The sequence below is a fragment of the Heptranchias perlo genome, chromosome 12, assembly GCF_035084215.1.
Source record: "Heptranchias perlo isolate sHepPer1 chromosome 12, sHepPer1.hap1, whole genome shotgun sequence".
Classification (NCBI taxonomy): Eukaryota; Metazoa; Chordata; class Chondrichthyes; order Hexanchiformes; family Hexanchidae; genus Heptranchias; species Heptranchias perlo.
In genome coordinates, this window is record NC_090336.1 from 54,709,048 (window position 1) to 54,735,079 (window position 26,032).

Sequence of the window (26,032 nt, forward strand, 5' to 3'; positions counted from 1 at the left end):
AAGTGTAGCACCCCAATACAGTTCTGGGTGAGATCAGCTGACTCAGCACACGTCAGTGATGAGCAACTACTTGCATTTGTACAGCATCTTTAAGGTAACATCCCAAGGTGATTCCTACAGGAGTGAACAGACCAAGCGGTCGTAGAATTCAGAGAGGTGACCGAATGTATGGTTGAAATGGTAGATTTTGAGATGGCTTTTAAAGATGGGGAGGGAAGCAGCAAGATGAAGGATATAGAGGTATTTGTAAAAGTGGATAGGGGATTTTCAATTTGGTGCGTTTGGTGTCAGTGGAGATTGGCGAGGACAGGGAAGATGGGTGAGCAGGGCCTGGTGTAGGACAGGATGTGGGTGGAGGAGTTTTGGACACATTAGAGTTTGAGCAGAGAGAAGTTTGGGAGGCAGAAGTTAAGTCCTGTGATAACAAAAGCATGGTTAAGGCTTTCGGTGTTGGAGGGTGTGAGGCATAGGTGAAGGAAGGCAGACAATGTTACAGATATGGAAGTATGTTGTCTTAGGATATAAAGTTTGAAGCTAAGCTCCATGTTGAACAGGATACTGACGCAGGGTTCAACCTGAGTGAGCAACAGGAAAGGGGGATGGGTTGGGAGCAAGGTACAGAGCTTTTGGCAAGATTCAAATAAGATGGCTTTGACTTTGGAGAAATTTAGAAAGAAAGAATTAACTTGGATTAATAGGGTCTTATGATTTTCAGAAGCAACCTAAAGCACTTCACAACTATTTTTAGTGCAGTCACTGTTGTTATGTAGGCAAATGCAACAGCCATTTTACACACAGCAATATCCTACAGGCAGCAATGAGACAAATCATCAGTTAACCTTGTTTTTGGTGCAGTTAGTTGAGGGAACAGTGTTGTCCAGGATACCAGACAACTCTTTGTTTTTCCTTAAATAGTGCATGGGATCTGTAATGTCCACCTAGACCAACAAAACAGGGAGTCTGGGTCTCAATTGAATATCTCATCTGAACTATTGCTCTCCCTCAGTACTACAGTAATCTACCAGCCCACATTATGTGCTAAACTCCTGAAGTGGGACTTGAAGCTAAAAGTATCTCTCACAGAGGCATGATTGCTACCAAATGAGCCAAGTTATATCTCCCATTCTCTCCCCTCTTCTGAAGGCAGTGATTCATGCTGGCACCATCCACCCTCCAGTACCTGACACTTTGTGTATGAGCCTAACCACTAAGTTGTCTAAATCCAGCCAGGCAGCAAGATACCTCACCTCCCACCAGTGCATATCGAAAAATTGCAGACACTTTCTGATACGCACTGGTGGTGAACGAAATATTTTGGTATCAGCCTGGACTTGGAAAATTTACCCGAGTGTGACCATTCACCGATGAAGCATCTTAACTGAGCCCCACCTGTCTTTATCTGATATCCACATCCTTTTAAACGATGGCCATTGTATAGTGATCAGCAATCGGAAATGTGGCTGGCGTTCTCCCCAGTTTTGGAGCTCTGTGGCCGGTTGTAGTGGCCACCCTCTCTGGCTATTAACTGTAATAGTTGTGTAGATGTGAAGTGCTTTGGGACATTTTACTACATTAAAGGTGCAATGTTATTGTAGTCGATAAAAGTTAAACAGAATTCATTTAAAATTATTTCATATTACTGTAACGAGATCTTTCTTAAATAATATCTATAGAAGATTGAGTGATGTTCTAATCAAGGTATTTAAAATGATAAAAGGATTCGATAGGGTAGATAAAGAGAAACTATTTCCTCTGGTGGGAGAATCCAGAACAAGGGGGCATTACCTTAAAATTATAGCCAGGCCATTCAGCAGTGAAATCAGAAAGCACTTCTTCACACAAAGGATAGTAGAAATCTGGAATTCTCTCCCCCAAAAGATTGTGGATGCTGGATCGATTGAAACCTTCCAGACTGAGATTGATAGATTTTTGTCAGGTAAGGGTATCAAGGTATGTGAAGAATAGACAGGTAATGGGGTTGAGGTACAGATCAGCCATGATGTAATTGAATAGCGGAACGGCCCGAGGGTGTGAATGGTCTACTCCTGTTCCAATGTTCCTATCTTAATTTCTTTAAAAGGTTATTGAAGATACATGCTTTACTTGTCTCCCATGTGTCTCCAGGTGTGAAATTAAACAATAGTAGAACATTTACATGTAATTTGAAGTACATAATGTGAAGGGCGGTGAAGATTCAAGTTAATATAATTGCAGCACTATCCTCATTCATAAAGATCTCTATTTGTTTGGTCAGGGAGGGAACTGTGGAACTCATATAATACCCTCCTCCCATGTTAACACAGCAGATAACCAAATCATCCACAAACTGCCTGCCACCACTGTCAAACTCTGCCATGTAGGATATCATGAGTCACACTGTACACTTGAATACAGGAAGAAAAAAAGTTTAAAGAACTTTCTAATGGGCCGAATGGCCTCCTTCCGTGCTGTAACCTTTCTATGATTCAATTTCAACAACTATAGCTCGAACCACGAATACGAAAAACATAAATAATTCTATATATAGTGCAATAGGCCTGTGAGATTCATCACACTCCGTTTTGTTGAATATTAATATTAGAGACGAATAAGCAATTAATCAAAATCAGGACTGGGTTATTTGCAATCATAGTTTAAAAACTATGTCAAAATCAAAGTAAAGGGGGTCACCAGTGACAGGTGAAAATAAAATTTATGCCAGTAATATTTGCTGGTTTAAATCTGTAGGTTAGATTTCTGAACGCCGAAACAGTCCTGATTAATCTTTCATCTTTGTATAAAAGTTCCCAAGTGACGCCTATAGCGTTCAGTTATTTTCCGTTCACCTGGAACAGTTCCTGCCTACCTGTCCGTCAAACACACCCAGTACCGTATTATCCCGAGTAGTCGGCGCAGAGCCCCCTCCCCAGTCGGCAGCCACTTTACCGTATTATATGTTGTACACTTCCAGCCTGCGGTAAGAATCCCGCACAGCCCGTCCACTCCTTCGCGTTTAAGTAAAAGAGCGGCTGAGTGGACTATTTTAAAAAAAAAACACCAAATAAAATCATTCGAACAGACAAGTTTATTATAATACAACAGACAGCATTTTGCCGGAAAAAATGCATTTGCGTCTCCTCCAACATTATTTCTAATTTCTGTAAGTTTATAATGACGAACGGGAAGCGCAATCGTCTTCAGTTTGTTCATTGATTCGATTCCCATTTTTCTGCAGTAAAAATGGGTCATGGTGCTTAAAACCAAGTGAATCCAGAGCCTGAATTATATCATCGTTTAGATGTAAGCATCAGCTAAATAAATCTGATATTAATTCACGAACTCCCCGCTCCCGCATGCCAAGTTATTATTTAATTGATTCTGTTTACACCCCCACCCACCCACCTAATATTTTTTTTGAGGAAGGGAACAATTCATATTTAAGATCAGAACCCAGCGTGTCGCCACTAAATGAAAGTTCAAAGTTGGTTTCCGATCCTCTTACAGAAATAACGCGCTCTCTACCAGGACGGCGGTAGATGTATCATTTTGGGAGGATTAGGTGCAGAGACAGTCCCGGTGAAACTCGCTCAAGGTTTCTTTCCCCCCCACCCCACCCCCCATTTCTCTCACTAATCGAATCTCTGGGATAATTCCTCCCCCCTTTCCCTTGCTTCATTTTTTAAAAAAAAGTCCTAATAATAGTTTAATTACTTTGAAATATTGTTAATATTCATTCATATACAAAGGAATGATGAGGTCAATGCAGGACAACAAGCCGACATCTGAAGGCAGTCAGTGGCGTCGCTTGTGTGTGGTGTGTGTGTGTGTGTTTTAAGTGAAATACGCAGATCCCTCCTCACATCCGTTTTGACAGATGATCTGGGTCGCTTGGCAAAAGCCTGGTTTCCTCGGGAACAATAGCTTAGCTGTATTACGGTAATTAGATGCAAGCGGAGCATGTGGACTTGTTAATGTAGGCGCAGCCTGGAATCCCAGGAATGTCCCGGCTCCCATTAATGATCATGCGACAAGATTCACAAGAGAGAGAAAAAAAAATAAGACCCAAAGAGCGAGAGAGGAGAAAAAAAAATCTCTTCTTCTGCATAAAATGAAATTAAACCGATAATAAGGGAGAATAAAGATCCATTGCATCCCCAGACACAGTGATTTTTTTTAAAAATCCAGCTCAATCGTATCTCCTGACCGGTAATTAAAAGTACAATAACTTTCAAAGCAGAAGTTGCGATGGCTTTGATTAAAAATCGCAGGCTTAGCGGTCTGTGTCTGATAAATAAAAGTGGGATTCGGTATAATATATATGTATAAAGGAAGATTAGGTATTCAGATGAAGGTGATCCTCCTCATCGTTCCCCCCAATAAAACTATTGTGAGTGCTTTCACATTCCTCTGAACAAAAGGGATGGGGCTGGATGCCTGAGTGATCGATGGGAGCCGAGGCTGAGGGCTCCCTGATCTGCCTAGTAACAATCTTTTCCGCCATTGGTTATGCTAATACCTTCGCCTCTTTATTTCTACCGGCGTAAGGAGTTCCTCTCACAGATCGAGGAAATTTTGCCAATTTAACTCCCCCCCCCCCCACCTCCCTCCACCCCCACACAAAAAAAAACTTTCCAATGGGCGAGCTCGTTTTTTTTTATGGATTTGTACCACACGCGGAATGAATGTTTCAGAAAAGCAGGAAGCCTAGGATAAACTGGGCTGACCCCTGGAAAAGCGAGTTCATAGGCAGAAAACAAAGCAACAATATAAATTAATAAATGCATTCTGTGGAGAATTTTAATCTTCGTGATACTTAAATCACAATCTATAATAAAATGCATATTCAGCCCAATAGCGCAGTAATCATTTTATGCCCAAATATGTGTGTGTGCGTGCATTGCATAGATCCGCAGATTTTATATACAATCTAAATATTAAATTAACTCTGTACCCATTGAACCAAATACTTCCACTTTTTAACTTGCACCACTGTGCGTTAAGTTACCACTCAGCTGTCAATCAATCCCGGGTTGATTGACAGCTGACTACAAATTCCCACTGTATTACAATATGGATCTCTTTTTTTAAATAATCAAAAGTACATCTCTTAAAAAATATATTTCTGGTTCAAGTCCTACAAAAGGTCCCAGAATAAACCCGCTGCACTCAATGCACCGAGTCCCCGCAATCAATAAGGCCGAATTTGAATTTACATTGATAAATCCTGCCTCTTTTCCTGCAAATGGGGCGGCTTTATAGGCTCTGCCCCTGTGCTGGCCTCTCTATTCCTTCTTTGATCTCTCAGTCCCAGCTGCTCTGCATAACAACAACTAAAAGGCAATTGCGTCACTTGGGCAAGTTATAGTTAAGTTTTTTCCCTGAACTATAGCCTCCAGAGGCAGTAGCATCCCCCGTTTTAGTCAATGCAATAAGCAGAGAGAGAGAGAGAAAGCAAACCCTAGCAATGGAACATCAGCTACTATGCTGCGAAGGGGAGACCATCAGAAGAGCCTACAAGGACCCCAATTTAATCAATGATCGCGTCCTGCGGACCATGCTCAGAACCGAGGAGAATTATCTGCCCTCTCTAAGCTACTTCAAGTGCGTCCAAAAAGAAATCGTGCCTTCCATGAGGAAGATTGTTGCGACTTGGATGCTGGAGGTTTGTGTAGAGAATTATAAATATATATAAATATATATACAGAAGCTTACATTTGCACTTTGCAGAGTTTAAATCGGAGCCACCCCTCTCCGTATCTGCCAGTTTCTAACTACTTTCCTCTGATTTGGGAAAGCAGTTTGCAACCTGACAGCAAACTGGGGGACTTGTCCCACCTCCCCCTGCAAGTTTCCCCCGTTTTGCTCCTTTTTTCCTAATTTAATTGAATTTTTAAATCTTTTTTTAATGTAGGTTCCTTTACCCCCTCTGGACATCTCCCCCCCCCCCCCCCCTTCTATTGCCTTGTGCTCGCAGTTTTGCAATGCCCTTCTTTATCTTGTTAAGAGAAGGTGATGTTGCATTTCAAAGGACGGGTTGGAAGATTGATGTTAATGCAAACGCTTCCCCCTTTTTTTTTGCAAAGTTTGCCCCTGTTTCTGGGGCTCAGAAATTAATTTTAAAACCCTAAATAAGCTTGTACACGTATGCAGTTCTATGCGTGCCAGTATTATACGCCATCTTTGTTCCGTATTGCGCTGAAACCCCCCTTAAGTTTTAGTTAAAACCAAAGTCTAATGAAATCCGAGGGGCTTTTGCCTCTCTGGGAGACTTGGCAGCGCAAGGTGTGGGGGGTTGCTGATCAATTTCGAGGCATTTTGGCGTGTAACTGAAGGAAATTGACACGATTCTTTGTTGAAACCGAAGGGCACCCACGTTCCAGCCTCTCAAGAACTTCCCAGGAACTTAATACCCGAGAAAGAATTAAAATTGAGGGGAACGTGTGGGGTCAATTTGCACGAAAAGTAGCCCAACGCAAGGCTGGGAAAGTGTTACATATTTTCGTGCGATTTTCGTCCTTTTTTGAGCCCGTTCTTTATTTTTAATCAATTTTTGAAATTACACTGTGCAAGGCTTCCTGTGATGTCGGCGCATTTCGCTCGAAACTCGCTTCCCGCACCACCACCACCTACTACACCCCCCCGGGCACTGAAATTTAGTTCTTTTGGGAGGGTTCGCCAGCCTGAAATGCCCAAAGTGACATTGCAACCGAAAAAGGATCGGTTGGGCAAGATTTTCGTCTCATTTCGATCGGCCGGACTAATTTTTAAATATTTTTAAATATTTTTTGAAAAGATGACGAAGTGAAAAATTCAGCTCCAATGGGGGGAGAGAGAGGAGAGAGAGAGAGAGGGAAAAATGTTGGAGTTTGTCGGGTGGCACGAGCACAGTCCGAATTCGTTGGTCCGAAAATGAGTCAGAATAAGGAAATTAACGCTCAGTGCTCAAAAGTTTAACCCCATGATTTTGTGTTAAAGGAATCTTTTCGTGAGCTAATCTATTGCATTCTCCCACTTGATGTTTCCTCCCTAGGTTTGCGAAGAACAGAAATGCGAAGAGGAGGTATTTCCGATAGCCATGAACTATTTGGACCGATATTTGTCGATTGAACTGACGAAAAAGACCCACTTGCAATTACTGGGAGCAACTTGTATGTTTCTGGCATCGAAAATGAAGGAAACTATTCCATTAACAGCCGAAAAACTCTGCATTTATACCGACAACTCCATCAGATCCGAGGAGTTACTGGTAAATGGCAAATCTCCCCCCCCCCAAAAAAAAAACCAGTCACATATCATTCGGGCTATAGTATCACTTTTCCCAAATAGCTTCCTTTACATCTTCTCACTGAAGAAGGTGGTCCCCCACCCTCGTTATATTAATAATGAGTAGTTCATTTTTTTTCTCTCAAAATATAATCTAGTTCACGTACAGCAAGTGCAAATACAAGGAAATTCGCGGCAGTGCCCGGATATATGCAAATTTTGGGAAGTTGCGAAACTTTTTTTTGCCACTCACATCTTTTAGTGATGTTGCTGTCCTGTTTGCAAGCCTACTGATCAGCAACTCTTTATATTGCTGATCAGTAATTTTTGTTATTGTGAGATATATATATTTTCATAAGATTCCACTCCTAGCGTCTGATCCCGTCAAGGTGGTTTTAATTGGGACCCATACTTTATTTATTTTTGCAATCGGCCCAAACTCCAACGTGCTTCTAGTTTGCAAAGTGAAATTAGCAGAAAATTTGCAAAAAAACGAAATAATTAGTAATATTTTACATTGACCTTAATTTTAGAATAGCTATTGGGGACGTTTAATAGTTCTTGGTGTTAAACTTTTGTAAAACTGAACATTGCTCGATTCTGGAGCTTTATAATGGAAACGTGCAGATTAAAATCCAGGACCTCAAAGTACCTATTTCAATATATGACATTTTCCCAATGTCTTGTTCTTTCATTTCCAAGTCGACTGTATTCCATATGTGAGTCGTTGGCGCCCTCTGTTGACATCAACGCGAATACGCGGCCAGCCTCTGCAGGATGCTGCTGTTTCCGCTCGCAACGAATCATATCAATGCAGCGCGGTGCTTGTCAATAGGATGATCAATTTAGAGCAGATTTTTATTTTTAAAAGTGTATTCTACAAGTCACAATTGACGGCCAAACGGATCTCTTTGTTTTGAAGCTCATGGGCACAATTTAAAACATATATCAAAAATTAAACAGTCAATACGTGATAGCCAGATTCTACAATTTGGAGTAAATATTGTACGGTGCAGGAATATATTTACATATTCGTTTAAAAAACATCTTTTTGCTGCTTTGCTGTGGACTAGATTTACCATTAGAGGTTAAAATGGATTCACCCTCAATAAAAACACTCCCACGCCCATTTTTGTAATTAGTATAAACTACAATGTATCCTCTCCAGTACAGGACTCAACACAGCCCAATATACATATACATGTGTATATATGTTTTTCTTTCAGCAAATGGAGCTGCTTGTTCTTAACAAACTGAAGTGGGATCTAGCCTCTGTGACTCCTCACGATTTCATTGAACTCTTCCTCAGCAAGCTGCCCATTCCCAAGGACAACAAGCAGATCATCCGCAAACACGCCCAGACTTTTGTGGCTCTCTGTGCAACAGGTACGGAGTCTCTGCTAAATCAGGCGTGTCAGATGGGGGGAGGGAAGGTTTATTTCTCAGGGAATGTGCCTAATAACTAGGAGCCACACGTTTAGATAGCAGAGCACTTAGAGTCACAAAGTGTTTCTTTTGTATTAATGTAAATAGAACTGTTAAAGACCAATTTACACAACACAAAAAAAAGTAAGGTATGTGGGAAAAATAACAGGAATGGACAGATAAAATCCCCACTGCTGATTATATGGATCATACTGTGTACAGGAAACCCAAACAATAACTTGTAGCCATTACAGTCAGTGTAGCCTGGATCTTGAAGCAGCTGGCACCCAACTGAATGTGACTTTTAACAGGTTACAGTTTTAGTGGCTTTTTGCTTCAGTGGTTATTCTATGGTATACAAGTACACTCGGGTGCAGCTGACAAATATGTGAAACCAGGTAGCCTTATCGTTATATGAAAAGCAAGACGTTGAGAATATGTTGGGTGTTGTGCGTTTATAGCGCAGGGTGAATGAAGTGAATTCTGTGTCTCGTTCTCCACTGTTAACTATTTTCTGAACGTGGATCTCAGGAACTGCTAATGATACCAGTACTCTTGAGTATCTAAACTGCACTTTTCCCTCCTCGGGGACGAGTGATCAGAAGCTAGTGCATAGGTTTTGTCAGAATGAGCATTTTGCTGTTACCAGAATTCAGGTAGGAATGCAGATTTCTTTTAAAGAAATCATAGTGCTCCGTGTTTCTGTAAATGTAGCAGAGATTATTACATAGGTTACATAGAATCCACAGCAGAGAAACTGACCATTCGACCCAACTGGTTTATGCTCCATGCGAGCCTCCTCCCTCCCCTCATATCCTTCTATTCCTTTCTGCCTCACGTGCTTATCTAGTTTCCCCTTAAATTAGGTTATTATATATTTGACTGTTAATCATCTAAAATTAAAAAAAACTGTATCTGAACTCTACTCACTTTTCCCTCTCCACTAAAGTATAGCCTGCATGCCATACTTAGTTGGGAGTCTGGGACTGTCCAGCTTCTAGAAATTTCCATGAATACTCTTAATGTTGCTCCATTAGTCTAACTACCAGGAGGTTTGAATAGTGCGGGAATGACTCAGCCCTTTTTTCCACCGATATTTCTACCCCCCCCCCCCCAACTCTCGTCAAGACATGGACATCTTGTTGGAGTACCAGGTCCACAGACACCCTGGCGCCTTCTAATTGTGTGAGTTTTGATCACAAATGTTGGGTGGGAGGCCATTCACCCATAAGAGGCATCACTGCTGAGCTAGATGCTGTCCTCACCCAACATCTGCACATGCACGTTTGCAGCACAAAGCAGTCAGGAGCAGGAGTACTGGCCATTTTAAAAAATATATTTATTCCTCACTTCCCTCATCCCAAAGCTTGAGGCCCTTTCCAGTGTGCTGGCTGAGAGTAGCTAAATTGTTGCATGCTGGGATTGAACCTGGGACCTTCCTGACCTTTGCAGCTAAGCTACTGACTGGATAAACGCATGGAACGCTGAGGAAAACCCCTATAACTGTTGTTTTCCCTATTTGTCCTCCCACTCAGGCCCCACACCATAGGTGACTTGCCTGGTGCTGGCAAAGCTCGCCCTCTAGAGGAGCACTTGCATAAAAGCAAGTAGAGACCAGGGTGCAAACTTTAGACCTTGGGCTGTGTCTGCATTCATAAATCCAGTTCTCCTTCCTCTTTCATTATCTCATTTTAATATCTACTGAATGAGAAGAGAGCACACTGCAGAATCCACGTACAGCCTGCACTGCACAGCGGTTGGATTCTTAGTTGCAATTGTCAGCTGGCACATTACTGGTGGCTGGTGGGCTCCTGTGTGCTGAAACGTTGCCACAGTGGAGGACCTGGCGTAGTTTGGGTGCACGTCACATGTGCCCGAGAACTGGGAAAAGCAAAAATAAAATTGTTTATTGAGATATTAAAACATGTTTTGAAACAGCAACAACTTGCATTTATGGAGCGCCTTTAACATGGTAAAATATCCCAAGGCGCTTCACAGGAGCATTATCAGACAAACTTTGACACCAAGCCACATAAGGAGGTATTAGGGCAGGTGACCAAAAGCTTGGCCAAAGAGGTAGGTTTTAAGGAGCGTCTTAAAGGAGGAGAGAGAGAGAGGTAGAGAGACGGAGAGGTTTAGGGAGGGAATTCCAGAGCTTAGGGCTCTGGAACAAACACTTAATCCAGTTGAAGTTGCCTGACGTGAGTTGTTGCTGTTTGAGTGAGTCATTTTGATGCAAAAACATTTCAGTTCGATTAGAGCATCGCTAGATAGTTAAGCAATTCCTTTATGGCCGTAATTAAAAACTATAGGAAAGATGTAGCAGTTTGCATTCACAAAGTAGTGAGTTATGTGTCGAAGGCCACTTAAGGGGGATAACAAAGTAGCTATTTTTATCAAGATTCTGTTATTCACATCTTTTGCAGATTAACAAAGTTTCAGTTATGACCAAAGGTAAAGGTTTATTGTTTTATTTTTTCCTCTGCAACTAAGAGTTTGCAGAGAATGCAGCATGTAAACTTATTTAGAGAACAATGTCACAATTTAGAAATCCAACTTGAGGATGAACGATATTTTCAGCTAAATGCAGGAAGTGACGGAAAGTACAGAGATGAGTGTGGCGTGGGCCCAAGTGGCCATTCAAGCTAGTGTATAAAGTGAAAGGAAAGCAGTCTGGGAGTTTGTTGGTTGCTGTGGCTTTAATCGTGCATCCCAGAAACCTCTGGCCCCTTCCACTTACATTGAGGACGGCAAAGCTTTTTATATTTTTGCCAGGTTGAGCCGTGCTTTGCTGCACTGGCAGTTACAGTGCAGGAACAAATCAGGGCTGTTCAAAGGTTGAGCATTGCTGACATTCCAGTACTTTGATCAATGGCTCCTGTTACTTTTTTTGGGGGTGGGTGGGGGAGGGGGCTGTTGGGGGCTATTGGGGGGGAGGCGGAAAACAGACAAGCCTAAAGTCTGAAACACAACATTTGCCCCTCAGCAATGGACAGAGCGCATAAATAGAGCACTGAAGTAATTATCCTTTACAAAAGATTGAACAAGAAGCGGGGGAGGGGGGAAGGGATGATTTAAAAGACTTTTAATGGAAGGGATTACATTCAAGGTGATGTTGAGCAGAATTCCTTTTATGCAGACTCTGAATTGTCTACTTAATAGAGCTGGATTTTGCTAAAGACCTTCTTTTGTGCTGCGGTAGGTCAAAAAAAAATTACCAGTGTTGTTTGAAGTTAACACATAATTGCCAGTAATGAATAGATCTTGGCATGGACAAGTAATGGTGGGATAACTCTTAAAAGAAATGTTCTATTTACCAAAAGTTAGAATGGCATCCAAGATAACCTGAGCTCTCAGATAAAGAACACAAAACCAGGCCGATGCAGGTTTTAATTACATATTTCTAATAATTATATAGTTTAAAATTTGACTTGTCATTAATGACACAAACTTGAAACAACTGCACCTCCGCTGTTCTCTCAATTTATATGCGTTCTGTGCTGCTTCAAGAATGCGACCAGTCGCAACCTGTCATATCTGTGCAAATGAATTCTATGAGCAGTTTTGATTTGCCCGAATGAAAGGTTTTCATTCATGGCCCCCAGCTCTGGGTTTGATGGTACTGCTTCATTTAGAATTGAAGGAGTGACTCGTCCTGTTTGGGTTTTTTTTTTCTTTTTTTTTAAGAAAGAGTTTTGGAAGCTTTAGCCGCCTGCTTTTGTCTTCCTCCGGGGTGGCTGGGCTTTATTCTTACAACACTGAAGTTGTTTATTCCTTTCGGATGAAGTCTCAAGATAGGCTAGGAGGGATGTGTGCTTGAATTGATGGGGTGGGGGGGGGGCCTTTTCCTTTTGTCGGCACGTCAGGTCCAATTCATCTCGCCGCGCGGAACCCTGTTCCTGCGCTCTAAATAGCGCAAGATGAGGCGATGGGAGGTCGACAATGATGCCACACTCTTCACTCTGGGACATCCAATTACAAGCCAGAGCACCCCCCCCCCCCACTTCATTAATATGCTGAAATTAGTGGCCTCTGGTACAAATAATTCCTTGTTGTGCGTGACAAAAGGGCAAGACCATGCTGTTTGTCTGGAGCAGTCGCAAGCATAAAAGTGGACACAGAAATGTGTCTTTTAGGCTTCAATGTCATTATTCCGCCTCCATAGAGGAGGAAGGGATGTTGGCCAAGGGGGGCACCAGTACTGAGGCTCACTCTGGGCACCCCTGCACCCCCCCCCCTCCACCACCTGCAGATGGCAGGGATCTGAATCACAGTGACGCGGCTCACAAAAGACCCATGGGAGTGGTCTCGAGTGCGGACCTACAGCAATGCAGAGTCTGGCATGGGGCTCCGCCGGCTGTCAGCATGGTGTCAGATCAGAAGGCCGCTGACTGCCTGCCAAGTTCTGGAGGCCTCCGTCACTTAGTTCTGCCACATCTCACTGAACTTCAGTCGCTGCGCTGGGAGGGCAGCCAACGCCGGAGAGCCATCGCAAGCAAAAAAAAACAAGTCGTATACGTCTTGTCGCCTTCCGCCGGTCCAGTGCTCGTTTCTCAGAAGTGCTAATTGTAAAATTCTCGCTGGTTTTCTCTTGCAGATGTCAAATTTATATCGAATCCACCCTCCATGATCGCCGCTGGCAGTATGGCTGCAGCAGTTCATGGCCTCCACCTGGGCAATAGCAACAGTTTTCTTTCTTATCAGGCTCTCACAGACTTCCTATCACAAATCATCAAGTGTGACCCGGTAAGTGCTCCCAATTTCAGAATGAGGAATGTGATGATTTTTTTTTAAAATGCAAGAATAAAATCAATTGTAACTTTCAAAAGAGAATTGGATAAATAGTTGAAGGGAGGAGGGGGGACGGGATTTGCAGGCCTGTAGGGAAAGAGCAGGGGAGTTGGACTAATTGGATAGTTCTTTCAAGGAGCCGGCACAGGCACAATGGGCCGAATGGCCGCCTTCTATGCTGTATGATTCTAAGTTTGCACTGACAAAGTACACCTCCATTTCATAATTGCGGTAGTCAGAGCTACAATGAAATACTACAGAATTATAGTTATATACTGCAATGCCAGTGTTACTGATTAAAGAATTCAGTCAAAAATTAATAAAGCTTAGTGGGTGTGAAATGCCCTGATAGGGAGGCTCGGAATGAAAAGGATTTGAATGGTTTAGCAATAATAGCCATGTTATGTACTTGTAACTCTTCTGCGTTCAATAGAACAATAGCTTGGTGATGTGTGACTCTTTAGTGGCCATCCAGCAATTAATAGTGTATCAGCAGAGACAGGCAGAGGGTTAAGCTTAAAAGGAAATGGCTCATAAGAAATGTGATAAATGGACCTCATGGTGTCTGTGACCTTTATGTGTGGCCTGTAACCCGACACCTCTTAATGTCAAGTGGTGCCAACGTCTTTTATTCGCGGCTTCCTAATGATCTGAGTCCAATTTTATTACACCTTGCACCTATGCTGCGAAAGTCATTGAACGAGCAGCCTAATGGTGACATTATCTCATTGTTAAGCAGATATTTGCCTGATTTACGCTGCAGCTTTCTTCTGCCTGGCTGGACAGCAGGAGATGTGCCTCAGTAGGAATCAGGCAATAAAGCAGTCAGGGATCAATTGGCCCAGGAAGAAGGTTTTTTTTTAACATTTGAGGCTAAATGCAAATGTGTGGCACAGTGATGCGTGATCTCGGATGCAGAGATGTGCTTTTGTTTGTCCATCACAATGCAGCGGCCAAACATTGTGTTAGGTCAAGAGTTCTGTGTCAGAATTAACTTTGGCAGTACTTGACAAGGACCAACAATATGGACCTAAATGCAAAGATTGCCTTTACAATGTTGATGGGAAACACGACGTTCGAGAACAGTAAACAAAAAGAGATGTAATTGCATCTCACGAGTTTACACATGAGACGATAATTAAGACTGATTAAACAATGTACTGAACTAACATTTTAAGATCCGAACTACATTTTCCCGTGCCTCTTCCCAAGAATTAGCCCCATCGAAGCTATGCCAGCGGAAGGTAGAACAAGCAAAATATTTCTAATTATTGTTCTTGTTTGCTTTGTTCTGCCAGCGGTGCTAGTGGTTGGTCACAAATACAGGCCAAAAACAATGTAGCCCAGTGGTTGGCAGATGAGGTGGTTTGACTACATCTTCATGCCATTTATTAATAGTTAGAATCTTGCTTCAATCCATTTCCACCTGGGACCTGTGCTGGACTTGGTGGACGATGTAGGATGTGGAGACTGGATATTATCAGTCATCCTGATAAATTATCAGTAAACCACTCTGCAGCTAATTGTTTAACTAGATGTGGGGGGGTGGGGGCAGCAGGAAACTAATGGGACTGGACCGCCCCCCCCCCCCACCGTTTTATACCCTGCCTGATTTAAAATCTCCCCCCCCCACCCCCCAACCAGTCTACCGATTCGTCGTTCTCTGCACACAAAAAATGATTTATCCAGTGATTCAAATTGTAAATAATATAAGAACGTAGGAATTTAGTGCCGAAAAATGAATTAATGAAATAATTTGAATTGGACAGCACATTCATAGTGGCAGTGCAATCCTGGAATGCAGATTTAATTGTGGACACCGACAAATAGAATTCTAACTGATTAGTCATTAAAAGTGAAATGTGTGGAAGATAGATTACCCTGGTTTCCAATACTTACAATAGTAGGATGTTCTTTATAGGTGCACATATGCACCTAACTTGAAAGAAAAAATGTCACCTGAACATATATAGTACCTTGGTTCTGGCTCAGTCACCTTAGCATTGGGTCTAATTTCCTGTTTTCACTTTGATCACAGGTAATTGGAACCCAAATAAGCATAATTGGGACCCTTGGGCAGTCTTCTACTTTTCAAAAGTCCTACCCCATTGTGTGAGCACCATGAATTTGTTAGGTCTGATCAAGTTTCCAGTACCCTAATTGTCTTTAGCTTAATCTTTTGCCTGCCCACACACCTTAGATTAGGCATCTGTTATTCTCGGGAGATCATAGATGTGAGAACTACAAAAAGCAAACATATGACCTTTCTTGTGGTGCACTGCCTCCAACCACCATCCTGAGTTCCTGTTTAAAGAAACCTTAAAAATTCATGCAGATGGGAGAGAAGGGCAGATTTACTTTAAGAAAAAGATTGCAAGGAACAGGTTTCTGAAAGTGCTGAACTGGTGTCCTAGTCGAGTCCCTTCATTGGAGACGCACCTCTTTATTTACGTTTACTTTTTAGGGGGGAAGTAAAGAGTTATTTTTAAATGGGTTCAAAAATCCTAAATGTTCCAAGAAATGGATGGTGGCACTGAGCACTAAACATTTAGTTGTGGAATGTGGGTAGTTGCAAGTTTAAATCTGGCTGTGCTCTGATCCTGATCCTGATCTGAACCTCAAGCGATGAGGTGTTCAGTGAACACCATGGTGTCTCGCCGCACGAAGAGCCACACTAGGCCTAACTGTGGTGGCTAGTTGCAGGGACATTGGTGAAGCCCAGGAACAGGTCATCCTCTTTCAAATCCTGCTGCTCCTCAAAAAGTGACTCCCGTTGTGAACCTGTTGTGCCATTTATGTGATGAGAGACCATTATGTATGACTGAAAATGAGAGTTTGGGAAGAAAACCTGGCTAATGTGAGAACTAAGGGTTTAGCTAAGTTTCCACTTTCTGTCTCTGAAACTGGTGACTCGTACTGGAATTTCGACCCACGTGCAGCCCACTCTAATAGCATTCCTATGTGAATTTAGTCTGCGTGTGTTGACAAACTATTCGACTCTGCCGGGGGGAGGGGAGGGGTTGGGTGCCTCAGCTAAACTTTAAGTTATGTCCAAGTCTTCATGATTTTCCATTGCCTCCTGCCTTCCCATTCTAGCCCAGCTCTCTGATGCCGCATATAGCACCCCCACCCTGACCTGAGATTGGCAAACTCGAACCAAACTAAAGAACAAACCTGGGATCTTCCTGCTCTGAGTAGCTCAGCAACACACTGTGCAGGGCATTTACCTCTGAGTAATTGCACACTTTACATATTTGTAGCTTTCCATCATGGCTGCTACTTTCTAACACTGAATCAAATAGAGTTTAAAGTTTTCACCTGTCAAAAAAAAAAATTCTTGTATTTACTGTATCCAATATATCATGTGCAAGAAAAATGGCTAGTTAATTTTCTGGGATTTTTGGTGCTATTTTCTTTTGGCTTTAATGGAGGTGGATGTCAGAACAGAATTTGAATGAAGTGGGCTATACCCTTGGCTTTCTCAATGGCCAAAAGAAATGCTGGGTGTGGTGCTGTCCTTCAGAGAGTATTAAATCAGCAGTACATTTGATGTTGGGTCCCAGATCCAAAGTCTTGCCTGTATTACAGAATCATAGAATGGTTACAGCAAGGAAGGAGGCCTTTCAGCCCGTCGAGTCCATGCCGACTCTCTGTAAGAGCAATCCAGTCAGTCCCGTTCCCTGTAGCCCTGCAACTTTTTTCCCTTCAAGTACTTATCCAATTCCCTTTTGAAAGCCATGATTGAATCTACCTCCACCACCCCCTCAGGCAGTGCATTCCAGGTCAAAACCACTCGCTGATGATAAAGTTTTTCCTCATGTGGCCTTTGGTTCTTTTGCCAATCACCTTAAATCTATGTCCTCTGATTCTTGACCCTTCCGCCATGGGAACAGTCTCTCTCTATTTACTCTGTCTAGACCCTTCATGATTTTGAATACCTCTATCAAATCTCCTCGCAATCTTCTCTGCTCTAAGGAGAACAAGCTCAGCTTCTGCAGTCTATCCACGAAACTAAAGTCTTTCATCCCTGGAACCATTTTAGTAAATCTTTTCTGCACCCTCTCTATGGCCTTCACATCCTTCCGAAAGTACGGTACCCAGAACTGGACACAATACTCCAGTTGTGGCCTAGCCAGTGTTTTATAAAGGTTCATCATAACTTTCTTGCTTTTGTACTCTATGCCTCTATTTATAAAGCCCAGGATCCCATATGCTTTTTTATGCCACCTTCAAAGATTTGTGCACATACACCCCCAGATCTCCCTGTTCCTTTTTAAAATTGTGCCTTTTAGTTTATATTGCCTCTCCTCATTCTTCCTACCAAACATTGTAGCTCTAATTCTCTAACTTGTACATTTCAAGTATGGCTCCCCACTGGGAACATGGGTTTGCTGAATTTACCCTCATGGTTCTCCTAGTTAATCAGCAATGCATATCTAAAGCCTTGTATATTATACATTTTTAGTGAGTTTATTTTCTTGATGCCTTTTTTTTCTTGTCAAACTAATCATGAAGTAAAAAGATTACCTCACGTTACGCATGGAATCAATAATTCAATGACTACATATACAATTGTTTGGTAAAAGTGCAGTATTTCCTTTTTTCACAAGTTTGCTATATAAAACTCACACTGCTGCATCGGCAGAAATCAGCTAACTCAGCACAGAAATGAGATTGTACTAAGACAATAAACTGAATCAGAGAAATTTCGGCTGGTATGGCAGTGAGGCCCTACAGGTGGTCTTCATGTCCCTGGGGACAAGGGGGAGAATTTCCCCTTGCTGGTAGCTATGCAGTGATAGACCACGACCGATTAGGAAGATCCCAAGTTTGCTTCCTGGTCAGTGCTCAGTTAGCTGGGGTGCCGGTATGGGTGCTGAAGTTGACCTCAGTGCTGCTGGATATGGGAAATGAAAAACCAGCGGGGTAATCAATAAATCCAATAGGGAATTCAGGAGACACTTCTTTACCCAGAGAGTGGAACTCGCTACCACATGGAGTAATTGAGGCGAATAGCATAGACTCATTTAAGGGGAAGTTAGATAAATACACGAGGGAGAAAGGATTAGAAAGAAACACTGATAGGGTTAGATGAAGAGGGGAGGGAGGAAGCTTGTGTGGAGCATAAACACCGGCATGGACAGGTGGGCCGAATGGCCTGTTTCTGTGCAATTCCTACAGGCAATAAGGTATTGAATGAAGGCTGTGGTGTGTTTCCCAGCAGGGTGAACCACCCGAGGGTTATCCAGTGACCCCTTGTGTGCATGTGTGCCCAGAGACTTTGGATGAGGCCATAATTGAGCTTAACTGTCTTGTGATGCTCCAATGGTGGTATGGCCTACTGTCTAATCTCACAAGTGAAGAGTGGTTGACTTGGTTGAGGTTTTGGATGGCCACTGGCACCATTGGAGAACTGTAAGCTGGCATGAGTCAATGTCTTCAGGTGAGGAGAGAAAATGGAATGGAACTGGTTGATGCTTATTTTCAAACATTGCATTGTTACCCATAATCTATCCACCATTGTGTTATACTTTGTACATATGCACCATCAGTAAAATAAAGATTTTGACCATTGAGGAAGAGGATTTCAGAGTAGTACTTGAAAGTAGCTTGCTCAGTCGGTAATACGCTTTTGCTTCTGAGAAGGAAGGTTCCAGCTGTCAGGATTTGAGCACATGTCCTAGGCTGACGCTCCACTATTATCCTTCAGATGAGATGCTAAAACCAAGGACCTATCTCTTCATTCTAGTGATTTCAGGTCAATGTTAAAAGAATCCTATGACACGTATGAAAAATTATTATGTTCACCTGGCCAACATTCTTCCCTCAACCTATGTCACCAAAAATAGATTAACTAGATGGCAATTTGTGGGATTGTGCTGTGTGTAAAATGTCTGCTGTGTTTGCCTGTATTTCAGAAATAATTCATTCTAGAGTGCTTTTGAGTTGTGCCAGTCTTTGTAAATAGTACAAAATGAGTGAAGTGAGAGGATGAGAGACCATTGGGGGTGATTTTAAACTCCAAGAACGGGTGGGTTGGGGGTGGGGGGAGAGTTGAAAATAGTTATTTTTTTGGGTCACAACCGCAAAATTTTCGGACTTTGCATTCCCAGTGGGAAGTCTGCACTTTTACGCGCTAACATTAAACCCGGAAATAAAAGCGGGTTGCGGTCGCGACCCAAAAAATCCAACTGTTTTCAACTCCCACCCGCCCCAGCCCACCCGTTCCTGGGGTTTAAAATCACCCCAGTGTTTCCTTTTTTCTGGCTTTTGCCTGTCCTTGGCAGTAAATTGTATTTTTTCCCCCATGGTTTTTGTCAAGTTCCTGCCGTTTTAGTTCTTTTACCATTCTTTCCCAAGTATCTAGAAATGCATTGTTGTTCTTTCAAATAGAATCTGAGGTTGTTTTGAACAAATCAGTGCTATAGGTCGCAAATGTCATAGGTTCTAGGTGTATTCCCTTTGCTGCTTCACTGATGTGTTTGATGTTGGGACTCGAGGTCATTTTGTGTGTAATCGTCGAGATACTATCAGTGGTGTTTGGGAAATGGTGAGGAAGTTAATGGACAGGCATTCTTTTGTCACTCTGACTAAATAAACCCTGGGAAAGGTTTAAAGGAATAACTATGTGGAGACCCTTGTCCTTCTGAGGTTATTAAAGCAAAGCCTTTTTAGTCCTGTAGTCCCTGACACAGCATGATTGATGGCAACGAGTCTGTAGTAATAACGCTGCACTGATACTTTGTGAAACAAGCATGATCTGATCTGAACTGGACTGAACACTGATCAGATTGATATTGCCACCGTGTGACCCATGTGTATTCCAGATGTAAAAGCTTGAGGCAATGTTTTGCACAGTGTCTCTATCCAAAGGAAGTACCAGGCTTGGAATTAACAAAAAACGCGCATAGAAAAGTCAGTGATTTGTAACACTTGAATTTTGGCCGCTCGCACTTCGCAAAAATTTAAAATTGGTCGGTGCCTACTTCAGTGATGTTTGTGGCAGTGGTGAAATAAGGAGAGCAAATTGCATATTAAGCATATTACTGGAAGTATAGACTGAGAGCATAGACTGGTGGCATTTTAGTTGAAGTACAGACTGAGAGAATGACACTCTGGTGAGGCAGCAGAAATACGCCCTTCCAAAAATGTCATTTGTTTCCAGTCATGCAGATCATAACAGTAGGCACTAATTTATCATTTGAAGAGTGCTTTGACTGCAAGGACTGACACGCCAGAGGTCAAAGACAATGAGAGGGATAGGTCACATCAAGATGTGCCTTCAAAGAAAGGCTAAACCAGATGGATTGATGAGCCCTTAAGTTTCTAAATGTACAGCATTGAACAGTTCTATGATTATTGTTTTTGTGTGGGATCTGGTCAGTGCATCGCCGAAAATCAAAATAATTTCCATTGTGACTGACTGTTTACCAGGCACAATCGTGGAATGTTACATATAGCAGGAAAATGTAATCCATGTTCATACTTTTTGCACTGTACTGCATCTGGAGGCTTGGTGCCATTGTTGAATGTTGGGCAGCATTGGGCTTGTTCTGTATTGCTCTCGCTGGAGGAACTGTGGTCAGTGCAGTGATCTGTATCAATTGCTAAACTTCATTGATGCACTATCTATACTTGCATCCTAGACTCTTTAAGGACGTTGAGGTACCTTGGTATTTGGAGGGTTGCAAGTAGTCAGGATACCGTCAAATTCCACCTAGCAGTAGGTGCAAAATTGTTCCTCTTGGGTCACAAAAGATTTGAATTAAGTTCCCCCGATGGTATAGTTGGCAAAATGCATCTTCGTGCATGGTGTGGTCCTGAATTACAGATTAGGAACGTCCCTTGTCTCTGGTGTGAGCTGAGGTGATTGCTTTTAGCCATGCAGCAGTTGAACACTACAGTTGACTTCAGTGAGCTGGGATTCCGTGTGTGTGTGTCTTTTTAGAACGGGATTGAGCTTGGCGATGGGTCCCATGTTGTGAATAGCCTGCTGACACTCACTGTTCCAACTCACACCTGATGAATGACCACTCTGGTGAGGTGCTAGGGCATGACTGTCACTGCAGAACCATATTCCAAAATTAACTATTTTCTTAAATGTGGTTCCACCATGACAAGTCTTGACAGCAGAAATAAGAATTGGCAAGGGAGTAATCTTGACTTCAGCCCTACAACCCTCCGAGATCTCTGTGCTTCTCCAGTCCTGGCCTCTTATGCATTCCCGATTTTCATCGCTCCACCATTGGCGACCGTGCCTTCAACTGCCTAGGCCCTAAGCTCTGGAATTCCCTCCCTAAACCTCTCTGCTTCTTCTTCTTTAAGACGCTCCTTTAAACCTACCTCTTTGACCAAGCTTTTGGTCACCTGTCCTAATATCTCCTTATGTGGCTCGGTGTAAAATTTTGGGACGTTTTACTATGTTAAAAGCGCTCTATAAATGCAAGTTGTTATTGTTGTTTCATTTCCCCCCATCCCCCTCCCGTTTGACATTCTGTCCATGTTTCATTTTTAATTGTTCCCCCCCTCCCCCCTTTTTTGTCTTTGTACAGGATTGTTTACGGGCCTGCCAAGAACAGATTGAGTCACTTCTTGAGACGAGCCTGCGCCAGGTACAACACAGCAGCATATCACCAGAAACAAAGACTGTTGAGGATGAACTGGACCTCTCCTGCACACCAACTGATGTGCGAGATGTGAACCTATGATGATTGACAAGTGGTCACTGGCAACTTGCAAGGAAATGCTCGCTATATATATGTATGTATGTATGTATGTATGTATGTGTATATATATATATATATATATATATGTACATACATACATATATATAATATAAAAAAAATAAACATCATGACCTCCCCTCCAATATCTCCAGCACGTTGTAAAAGAAGGGAACCGCTTCCTTTTTGCTTTCAGTGCTCCTGTGTCCCTTCACCATGCAATTAAATATGAAATAGTCTGAAACTGATTGTTTTAAAGAGCAGAAAAGAGAAAGCATTTGCATAACTGAACATGTGCGTTATGCCACAAAATACATGCAGATTATATGAGACGTTAATGAAATAGTGTGTTTTTATATACAAAAAAAATCAAGTGTTTATGCTTCTAAGTTTATAATAATAGACAATAGAAAATGTCATTAGGGGAGGTAATAGATTTGATTTTTGAGAGTGCAAATGAACCATTTTTAATGTAGAAGAGGGTTTTAGGTAGTGACAATTTTAATCTTTTTCTAAAAAAAGGAGAAAAAAAATGTAAGGAAAAAATACATAGCTTTTACTGCAATCTAGGCTTTTCTATACCTGCTTGCATATGTGTCTAGTCACTTTATAATCAGTTTGTCCAGATGTTTATTTGATTCCTTAGTGCTTATCCTCTTCACCTTATAAATGGTTGATGTAACCCATTAGTGTATTTTAGTTATCAGCATTATTATATGTATTCTTTGGAGTCTGTGGATTACCTGTGCATAAGGCTTGCTGGGTGCCAGCTTGTTATTACTCGTAAAGGTCCATTTTACTACTCATGGCTAAGTACCTAATTATACACACACTTACTAATGCTATAATACATTTTTAAAGTCTTCATGTCTTTTAATTTTATTTTTTTGACAGAAGAGACCTATGTAAATAGAATGCTGGCTGGAGTCGACCCAACCAATGACAGGTTTAATCCATGGCCTATACTTTTCTCAAACCATTCCATTTCAAAGCACTTTCAGTCAATAGATTTTTAAAAAATCCTTTCTTTTTGTGGAAATTTAAAAAAAATGGAATGGTTTAGAAATATTAATGCTTGTGTTTGCAAAGCAAGTATGTTGACTATGGTGTTTGAGAGGGAAATGGAACTTGGATTGTGACATTCCAGTGAATGATAACTACATTCCAAAAACTGCTGGCATCACTGACCTTTTTATAGAAAGAACAGTGTTTAGAAATCTTTCATTGTGCCAACTAATTTATAAATGGGGCCTGTGTAGATGTATTCTTCAGGTTTTATTAGTGCATGTAGAATGTAACCATATTGTTCCGGAAACTATTTGCTTAATGATCCACAACTAAAGAAAATTCTTCATGTAATTTATTTATAAGGTAATGTAGATCTATTTATTGTAAGTCTGAAGTAGAAGAAGCTTCCAGTAGAGATACATCAGAGTTCAAGGCTTCAAGTGTTTGTGTCACAGATGTAGGATCTTAGTCCTTATGCAAAAACGTCTGTTCTTTTTCCACTCAGTAAATTAAGTTTTAAAAAATACTCGAGTGCCATAAGGCATCTTTAGAATAACAAACGAAGATCCTCAGAACAAGGATTTCTAAATGGTTTGAGGGAGCATTCACTATCGGTGGATTTACTTTTGCGACTGATCTCAGTGTAAGATTGTGTTTTCTGTACCTCTCTCTTGAGTGTGACAGAGAATTCTGTTCCTGGCCAGATATGTGACCTAGCAATGATCATAAGGAGTGAGAGGGAGCACATGAACTTAAATGAAGTGGGCTATGGTTAACTGTCACAAGTGGGGATAATTAACTTTGAAACCAGCTTGTTTTTTTTTTAATGGCATCACAAGTGTTTTTGAGATTGGAAGGATACATCAGCATAGCGCCCCCACCCCCACATCCCCCCACCCCCACCCCGGACAACAGTTTGGTGGTGATATGACTCCTGTCGGGAAGTGAAATTGTTGCCGGCCCAAAAGCTATAATTCTTGCCTCTTGATCAAAACTGGCATTTTCACTTGACCTGGGCAGGTTTAACATTTTCTTACGCAAGTTCTGTTTTCTTTTACTCTGTGCTGCGTTCGGTGCTGTTGAGAGTTCCCGGCTGGGGACGCGGGATGGTAGAAGTATAAAAATTATTTTAAGAAATGTTTTTTAAACTTTGTGCCGCCCTTTCTGGAGACGCAAGCCACAGTCCCTTGAGGCCAGGTTTTTTTTCTGTTAAGTTCTGTGGCCTGGTGGAAACATGAGGCAATATTGGTGCTTCTGGAGGGCTAGTTCCAGATTGGGGGGGGGGGGGTTGTGGGGAGGAGGGATGAGCAGAAAACCTGAAAAAGCTGCTGCTATTACACGCCCCATGTTCAGAGTGCTGTTGGATTGGATTCGTTATCATTTATATATAATTTTTTTTTCACTTCAGGCCCCATTTATATATCGATCTTTTCCCTTTTACAACCACAAACATGAAACACCATAGTTTCAATTTTAGTAGAATTGGTCTACTTGGAGAAAAAAAGAGCTGTTCCAATGTTTTTCCCCTGGCTTGTAGGTATTGATAGAAAATTTGCACATCTTGGTATGTACTGATGCTAGAAAGTAGTAGAGGGGAGGAGGAGAAACTAAACTCAGTTGAAGTTGCGGTGTGAGGAGAATGTGATGGAGAGATGTTTGTGTGATACTGCCGTTTAAGGTGTTGATTGTAAGAAATGGAGTGGACACTCCTTTGAGCTGCTATGGAAAAGTTCCCAGCTTGGTTTGAAATTAACAGTTTGCTTTTCTCTTTTTATTTTTTCTTTTTGTCATTGTGTTTTGCTGCTATTTTATGGATCAGTTTTTATTACAATGCCATATACTGCCATGTTATAGGTTTTAATTTTCTCATAGAAAATTATGATATTATTGACATCAGTTTTTGTAGATTTTTTTTTGTTAATGTGATCAGTTCTACTTAATGTGATTACTGCTCTATTCCAAAAAAAAAAGGTTCCTGTTCACATTACCTCAAACTACAGTTAACCAGACTTTTACACCGGGTTTTTGTTTCATATATTGCCTCATAGTCCTGTTTTACTGAAAACTGAAATGCGTTGTACATTTATCTGAAGGGGTTCTGTATGAAAATGCTACAGGATCCAAGAGGGTCTGATGTATACTGTCTGAATTTCAGGAACATTTGCTTACCTCAAGTCATTTCTGCATGTGGCATCTCTGTTCCTCTGAACCTTCCATTTTATAACCACAATGCTGCACAGACAACGGACGTTGGTTTGTACAAGGTTGTGTACTGAAAGGCAGTGTACTGTATTTTTATATTAAAGAAGATAATCTGTACTGAAAGGCCAAAGGCTGAATAGGGGTTTCACGTACCGACAAAGATGTCTGTTTTTTTTTTAAATCAATGTTTCACATATTTTCAGATGGTCACAATCTTATATAAAGCATTCAATACAAAATTTGTACTTTTATATTTTACATAATGTCACTGTTCATGGTCTGAAATGCACATTTTCACAAACAGACCTGTACTAGACAAGTTTCCAACAAAATAAACTAGAAATAAAAATATTTTGAAAACCTAATAGTTGTGCTTTAATTTTTTATCTTTCCTTTTGATTGTTTGGATTGTGACGCGCAAAAAGGCAAAAAAAAACTTGCATTTACGTAGCACCTTTCACATCCCTGGGACATCCCAAAGCACTGCACCGCCCAAGAACTATATTTTGAAGCTGACATAGGTCAGGAGATCGTCAGCCATATTGGCCCTGAGACCTGGGTGTTAACTCATCCAGACAGTCTAACCACCTCCTCTTGACATTCAACGGCATTACCATCGCCGAATCCCCCACCATCAACAT

The 26,032-nt window shown here is 41.6% G+C and overlaps 1 protein-coding gene across 1 annotated transcript; it reads left to right on the top strand.

Annotated features, from left to right (window-relative positions):
• The first annotated feature begins 5,287 nt into the window (after positions 1-5,287).
• Positions 5,288-25,756, top strand: ccnd1 (cyclin D1). Its single transcript, XM_067994132.1, has 5 exons — positions 5,288-5,641; positions 7,010-7,225; positions 8,469-8,628; positions 13,265-13,413; positions 22,011-25,756. The coding sequence occupies exons 1-5, from the start codon at positions 5,444-5,446 to the stop codon at positions 22,164-22,166; spliced, it is 879 nt and encodes a 292-aa protein (XP_067850233.1). The 5' UTR covers positions 5,288-5,443; the 3' UTR covers positions 22,167-25,756.
• The last annotated feature ends 276 nt before the right edge of the window (positions 25,757-26,032 follow it).